Source organism: Dicentrarchus labrax, unplaced genomic scaffold (genome assembly GCF_905237075.1).
Source record: "Dicentrarchus labrax unplaced genomic scaffold, dlabrax2021, whole genome shotgun sequence".
Taxonomy (NCBI): Eukaryota; Metazoa; Chordata; class Actinopteri; family Moronidae; genus Dicentrarchus; species Dicentrarchus labrax.
In genome coordinates, this window is record NW_026136710.1 from 14,531,155 (window position 1) to 14,539,490 (window position 8,336).

General features: G+C 40.4%; 1 protein-coding gene across 1 annotated transcript in view; it reads left to right on the forward strand.

The window, feature by feature from the left end:
* The window catches only part of LOC127370544 (transmembrane protein 132D-like), a 35,616-nt gene extending 30,797 nt beyond the window's left edge, over positions 1 to 4,819 (forward strand). The window contains exon 10 of the mRNA XM_051412699.1: positions 2,295 to 4,819. Within this exon, the coding sequence (XP_051268659.1) occupies positions 2,295 to 3,785 (1,491 nt within the window). The 3' untranslated portion in view covers positions 3,786 to 4,819. The remainder of the gene's footprint in view (positions 1 to 2,294) is intronic.
* The last annotated feature ends 3,517 nt before the right edge of the window (positions 4,820 to 8,336 follow it).

Consider the following 8,336-nt stretch of genomic DNA (forward strand, 5'->3'; position numbering starts at 1 on the left):
CATAGTTGGAGATGAAAGTAGGCACTGATCTCTGTTTGAGTGAGATGTAAAATATGCCTCTTAGGAAAAAATATTTCCTGTCATGTTTGAACTAAAAGAAACTCTGCCCTCTATACTGTAATGAAGACCACATATACCTTAACATTATACGTATTATTGTGTTTGGTACCTAATAAATATCCTTTTGGAAATGTAAAGATCTGTTGGGGAAATTTGGCATTAATAAGCATGGTTAGTTATTACATTGTTCAACATCCGGATGTCCAAGCAGTGCAGGGTCAGTGTCTTTTGCACCAAGATTGTTTTCAACTGCTTAAATCCCCAAAAGCACAAAGAAAAAATTATCACGTTAGGTTCCTGCACAGGGAGCAGAAGCATTATATGCACCACAAACAATATCTTTGTAAACCTTCTGTGAAGGGTAAGGGGGGACTATGATATAATACTGTGTTATTAACGTATATTTGAAATGTTCATTTTCCAACAAAGACATAATAGGCTTCTACAGAGAGGATTTGAATTATAAGAATTGCCAAAACAGTGCAGAACAGTGCACGACAATGACCTTAAGGATATAATAACATTTGTGTTTTCTCTTTGCCTCTCCGAATGTGAACTCATTGTGTTCACAGCCCCCGACCATCATCTGCGGTTACCATGCTGTGCAAGAGAGCGGAAGAGGCAGACAGGGTGCACAGATGATCATTTTAAAAGCTCACTCACACATTTAGCCATGGCAGCTTGCCCATTTTAAACCAGCTTCCCGACCAAGGCATGGGGCAGCAATTAGGCGGTCCATAGCTGTTGGAACGACAGCTCACTTTACCTACAGTCACTGTGGCTGGCCTGGCTCTGTCAATAACAAACTATTAGCACCATGCCAGTGCAGATGACCAGCCAATTGTGTCTGTGATGGCAAACTGTTAATGTTCTGCTCAGGGCGATTCATAATGTATTCACACCCATAATATAGGTTAGTTCTGTGGCGACACAGGAAATAGGTCATTGTGTATTAATGTGATTGGATTGACTAATTCTGGTCTTAACATGACCCTTGCTGCTGTACTTTTTTGTCATTGTTTAAAGGACTTCTATTATACTCTCTTTATCCACTTTGGTTAAATGATATCATACTATGACTTCATGGGACTGTAATCTATGGTATAACAGCACCCTACTGTGTCTAATAATAAAGAGACGAGCATAGCAATTTAGTGCTATTAACAATCATGGGAATAAAGCTCTCACTTAGGAGGGGTGGGTAAAATTAGTGTAGAATGAGATGCAAAATAAAACCCACTTGATAATCATATTAAAAATAAGATAAAATTGAAAATAGCATACATAGAATGCATAAAATAAAATATGTTTTAAAAGACATGCAGCAGCGCTTAAGTGCAAAGCAAAGTGCAAAAGAGAGTTTCAGACCTGTATCAGGAAAATCGTAACTAAAGACTAAAGAGATATGTTTATATTATTATATTATATTATTATATATAGCAAGCTGGCTTCCCTGGTATCTACTACGCTGGTTCCCAACCTAGGGGTCGCCAAAGCTTCATGGGAGGTAGTGAGGCGTCCTTGATTTTAATGGTTGTAAGATAACTTTTTTTTAAATATGCAGTTGGCCTATGTTTCAGCATTTCATTCATTTCTGAAAGTAAAGTTTAGACTTTTATTTAACATATATAAACTTAAAAGAATCTTAGAGGATGAGGGCATGGTCATGACCTGAACACAAGCTTGTACACAGAGCCTTCCCCATGACCCTCCCCAACAGCCTCATCCTGCATTAGAAAAGTATGCAGTTAAACTAAAGAGCTAATAGACCAATAGCCAAGTATCAGAGAGAAGAAAATACTGACTTTGTCAAAAAAGAAACCTATTAAGTATGTATGATTGTTAAAAATTTAAATATATACTCAATACAGAGAATTGCATTAAAAGTTCATAAAAATAACAGGAAAACTAATCTCTAAAAACATCCAAATCAATTGTTAGGCACAAACTTCCTGTTGCATTCACTATTTGGGTTAATTGTACATTACTTGTCCTTGTTGTTATGCATTAAATATTATGTGAAATATCCATAACATATGTCACTCAGTCAGGGGTGAGGTTACATTAATCGAGTCCACTTGAAATACAGGCATGAATCTGATGAGTTTTTCAGCATCTTTTTGATCTATGAATGGTTTTAATGTTCCTGAGGTGGAAAAATAATTTGGACCTTCCTTTCTACATATGATCTCTGTATTGCTCAGTTATCAATGTCTGTTCTTTCCTTCTTTCAGGAAGCAGTGGTCAGCTGCTGGGTTCAGTTCAGCGATGGTGCAGTTGTTCCACTGGAGCTGTTTGACCGCAGTATCTACTCCCTGACAGTCTCTACGCCAGATGAGGGGGTGGCCACAGTCCGCCGCACCCCTCAGTCCACATTTGTAGTAGCACAAGGTGAAGGTGAAGGCCGGGGGGTGCTGGTGAGAGTGGAGCTGAGGATTTGCGAGGAATGCCAGAAGTCCAAAAGGAAGAGCAAGTTGGCAGTGGGCACGGCGCTCCTCAGCATCAACTTCCAAAGTAGCGCCAGGGTCTTAGCAGGAGGTGGTGGTGACGGGGTTGACACTGACAGAAATGATGATGGTGGTGCATCAGAAGTGGTAGGTGAGCTTAAAACAACAGTGACAGATATGGATAAATGGTTGTTCAGAACCACAGTACCAGACCAGAGAGAGACGAAGCTGGCAGAAACTACGACCTCAACCACATTTTCAACAAAATACATGCAGCCACAGGGCTCGTGGATTGGGGCTACAACCAAATCTACAAGAGGTACCACATATACTGTCATTTCCCCGACTGCCACTACAACTCTGAGCAAACCGAGCATACCGGTAAATACACCACTGAGCACGGCTAGACCTATAGATACAACAGTGGGTCTAGTTAGTCAAGGAGAAGGGCAGAAGAGAAGCTATGGGAACATGCTCGACAACCCTTATTCCCCCTCCAACAAAGACATTCCTAAAGCAGAAGTAACACCCAAGAAAGAGCCTCCTAAATCCAAAACTCCAAAAGTAATCGAGAGCGACCTCATTAGGACATTCAGAGCCATGTCAGACTTGGAAATTGGCATGTATGCCTTAGTGGGGGTCTCTTGTGTAGCTATCTTGGCTTTTTTGCTCAACTGTGTTTCATATAACCTCTGTTTCCGGAATCACAAGACCCCCATACAGGCAGGCCCAGCACCCAGCGGGGACCCGAAGGATCACAAGCATGACTGGGTGTGGCTGGGGAGCAGCAATCATAACGCTCCCGCCCCAGGTGCCCCAGCTCAAGTGTCCACGCTAAAACGTGAGGCTCATCGCCCTCTGGAGTCCCGTCACTCCATGGACTCCATTGGCCACCGCAGCATGGAGAACACCCTGCCCTGTGTGAGTGGCACCGCTGTCCCTGAAAGAACTGCCACCTTGGGCCGCAGCAGGACCAGCTCCCAGCAGCAGCAGTTTCAGGGAAAGGCAATCGACCCCATGGCGAACCGTTCAGCCACCTTGCTGGCCAGGCCACATCGCAGCGAGCCGCTTCATTCCCCTACCAGTAAGCGGAACCAGGTCCAGTTCACCACCTTCACTACACTCGACATCAAGCATTTGGCTGCACTAAAGAAGAATGGTGTGGACTTAAACTGGGCCAACCAGCAGGCGCAGCAACACCATGCCCCTGCAGAGCCCCAGACACCTTTACCTGAGATGCCGTGGCCTGTAGTCAAACCTCTGGGAGAGCCCCAGTGAGTTTGTCGGGGTGTGTGTGTGTGTGTGTGTGTGTGTGTGTGTGTGTGTGTGTGTGTGTGTGTGTGTGTGTGTGAGTATGAGTGAGTAAGAGAGAGAGGTAAAACAAGTGTAATCTGGTGTAGAATGACTAAAAGAAAAGCAGCTGGCTTTAGTTTTTTTTTTTTTGATAAAAGATGAATCACTTTAGGTGATGTGTTTATTGAGATTAGATAAAGGACATTTTATATTAAAAAGTATGTGCTCAGTGAAAGCCTGTAAATAGATTATGTAATGGTGTACCCATGAAGAGCAACATGAGAGATACTGTGTTAATTTTTTTGAGATTCAAAGCGATTAGCATGACTTTATCCTCTAAATGCAAGATTCTTGTATTTGAAAGTGTGCTATCCAGATCTGATGTTGTAAATATACATATATCTATACTAATACTTATTTCTACATTTGAAAGCAAATGCATTTTCATTTCCTTTTTCTTTTGTACAATTCTGTTGCTCCTGTAGAAACGGCTCCACATATTGCTAGTTGTCAGGGTAAATGCAGTACGGGAGGGATTATTTCTTGTAAGTAATTCTATTCTTTTCCAGCCTTTTGTACTTTTTTTTTTCTAGGATTCCTCCAGTGAATACCTGAAGAGTCTGTGCAATTTGTCAGAGAATATGCAACATTTATCAAGTTATTTTGAGCAATCTGTCACTGTAGTCTTCACTGGATATTTATTCAAATCAAATGCATGCTATGCAAATATAGTCTGTGCAGAGTTTGAAGTGGACATTGTTTCTGAATTTTTCAACTAACTTACCTTGGGCTTCAGGCGTCTCCTGTGGGCCTGGTTCTACAATTTGTAAAAATGTCTAATCTTGGTCTCTTGACACAGCGAATACATATTCAACTATATTCAAGATTTTTCATCTGTGAAGAAAAATGATGATGCCTTTTCTATGTAACATCCTCTTATTTTTAAACCAAAATGTGACGTGTATTTCCTATGAGATCCTATCAATAAAGAACAAATGGATACATTTGTCATAGTTTAATACCGGTTTAATTCAATCATTGTTTTTAAAGCCTTTAAAATAGTAAAGTATCATTCATAGGGAAGCACTGTGAATGGTTTGGATTATAGGCTAAAGCTCTGCTATGAATCAGAGGGATTTAATTATGTTTAATCACTCTTGAATGTGACTTAAGGCTGATGTCATTCAGCGAAACGTCATCCTGACAGATACATATTTGATGTGCCTGCCAATATTGAGATTCCGTGCTGCTGCAGAAAGCAAGAGAGTGATGGGAAAAGAGAAAGTGATTCCCATTTTGCGTATTGTGACAGTGTCCCCCAAAGAATTAATGGTATTTTATCAATGCTGGAGGCTTGCATATGATAACTCACGGCTCATTTGTCTCTTTTTCTCCATCCTCCTTCCTGTGTCTCTGAGGTGACCAGCGCTACACTTCTCAAAATTACATTCTCAGAGCTATGATGCATAAACAGCGTCCCCAGCTTAAAAAAGCCCAGATAATCTGATGCCCTGCACCTCAGGAATTGGCAGCTGTGGATATGACAGCAAGCATCGTCGCTCCCACTGCACGACAGCATTGGGTGGATTTAAAGTGTTGATAAAAGCAGTTTTAATAACTTTCTCCCAAATTCTCCACCTACAGACTCGGGTGTGTTTGTATGTGTACAAAATCTCTCCCCTTTCCAGTTGATTTATCTGTCCAGCAGCGGCAGGAAAAGTAAACAAACTCCCCTCGGAGATAAGCAGTGATTCAAAGCTGTCTCTGCGGTGCATCATGGTCCGGCATCTTTGATTGCAGACCTGCTCTATCATATAGGACACAGAATTCAGAACTCAAACGTTCTGACACACAGTAATGATTAAGCTATAAAAGCTGCACAGTTTGTATGACAACAATGGAGAAACAAAAATCCTGTAGCCTATTCCTCATCCCTTGCTCCCCCATGTAGAAACTGAAAACAAAAGAAATATCTATGTGAAGTATTTGGCTTCATCCCAATTCTGGGAGGGCAATTCAGTTAATCATGTTCATCACGCAAGCTTTGGCTGCAATAGGAGTTTGTCTTGAGTGGCTGGGAAGGAGCATAATGAAGTATAATTCAGGTTACTTTAATTTGGCAGTAATCCATTGATACATATAATTCCTGTTACATTACTTTGGCGATAATCCATTGAGATACAAGCCTATGGACATAGCAGTCAGGGCTAATTTGCATATAATGAAGTATGTAAATCATAAACTGTGTGGGTTTGTCTTGTAAACAACAAGACAAACCCAAAGAGTCCTTCAGTATCATTACAGCCGGATCTCTAATCTGGAGCATCAGCTTCCCTATTGACAGATTTAAGGGATTGGGGTCATTGTGTTGGAGGATTAGTGTGCATTAGTGGACCCTCTCCATGGCACGGTCCTGATAATGTAGGCCAAAAGAGACAAGGTCACTTATTTCACAAGGCTGCTTTCCCACAGGTTTGACACATGGTCACAGATGGAGGCAGGTGTTTGTGGGAAGGTGTAGCTGCAAATGGAAAAACTCAATGGTGAAAATGGACTGTAGTTAAGATTGTATATAGAGCTATTGTGCGGTCCGTTTAACTGAATGGATATAAAAATTATTGTGATCTTTAAAGGAGAACATCAGAAAGAGAGAGATAACAAAGATAGACAAAAGATGACAGGCACACGCACAAGTCAGTACTAAGATGGATAAGGAGATGAGAGAGGTAACTCTCATATCACAGGTGGAGGGGAACTCAGACAGTATGGCAGCTCATTAAGACAAAGTACCTTGTGCTTCCCCGCTACACTCGTCGTTGTCACTGCTTGTCAGCACAGTGTCAGCGCTCTGCGTGCATCAGAAGATTATGTCACAGATTTTCACAAAGAAGAGGACAAAAAGCAAAGGAGAAGTTCTCTGTGTTAATGAGACAGACTGAAGAAAACAGCTTTGTCACAGCAAAAGATGGGACGGCCATAAGTGACAGAAGAGGAAGCTTAGCTAGATGAAACAGTGTGTAGACAACAGGCAAATCAGTGTGGTCACAACAGCTGCTGTATTTGTAGTTTATCTGAGTGAGGAGATAATATACAACACATATAACGTTTATAACTAAGGGTGCTAAATAAAATGAAATTGCAAAATGGGAAGGGAGGATGAGGGTGGAAGGAACAGAGAGAACTCAAACGACAGACCAAAGAATCACTGCATGGCTGCCTGCTCCACAGAAAGTGTTTGAATTTTTAAATGATCCCAGTTATGATTGTTTCTTTGGTGTTCGGGGAAAGAATTGTACAGGAAAAAAATGTTTCCCAAAGTAAGTTTTGTGCTGAAGCACTTTATAATTCCCCACAGTCACTAAGCCAGATCCTTTTCACCATGTCAACATGAGCCCCAGGAGCATGGTCATGTAGACAATTATAGACGTGTGCATATTTTAATTTAAAACATGGTGGATGATTAAATCTGTCTGGACTTCTGAGACCATGTTAAGCAGGTAATGTTTACCAAGTACGCCGTTTTAGTATGGCAAAGTAAAGCTTAGACTGATGGGAATGTGATTGGTTTTGCAGGTCTTCATCTCAGGCCAGCCCAACATCGATGAAATATTTCACTTTGAACCAAATATGTCAACCTCTAGCGGCAGTAGAGGAGAAGTCAGGGGATCATTAAAGTCAGTAGGATTTGTCGTCTGGGAACTATGAATGTCTGTACAAAATGTAATGCCAGAGGAAGTGTCCTCCGAGGACTCTGAACGTCTGTTCTGTACTTTTATAGCAATCCATCTGATAGTTGTTGAGATAGCTACTTTAGTCTGGGCCACAGAGATCCTTAATACTACTTAAAAGATCACAAATATATACAGCAAAAATAAATACACAAATTCTGCATTGTAGAATGGTAAAAAGTTTCTCAAAATGTGATTCATGATTTTAATCATTAGAAAAATAAAGGATCCTGCAACTGTAACAGTAATAAATAATAATAATAAAAAAGAAAATACTAAAAAAATTATTCAAAAGTAATAAATAATGGCTGACTAAACCAACAAATGACACAATGAATCATCAGTCTCTAAATCTAAAAATATATGGAAGCCAAATATAAATAACTTTATATTTACTGATAAATTATTGTATCAAAATACAATGACAGAAAAATATAAGATATACAAGTGCAAGGGCATTGGTCAAAATAATACGTGTGCACTCACATTCAACATCAGGCATTGTGGCACAAACAAGCAATGTGCAATAGAAAGAAAAAATGGTTTATATAAAGAGAGGCTCTGACAGAGTTCTTTTTTCAATAGCAGGCAAGTCAATAGTGTCTGATTCAATTTTCATATTCTGAAAAAGAATCAGGACTTTATTCAGTGAAAAATGGGTTTCAGTCAAAGCAAACAAACACCAAAGATGCTGCAAGGCTGGCAGCTGTTAGGTCTACATTGATAACCATAAATAAAAAAAGTGCACAGTGACCTTCTGCTTGTGTTGCAATTTTGAATGGACATGTCTGTCCCTGTGCATGGGTGT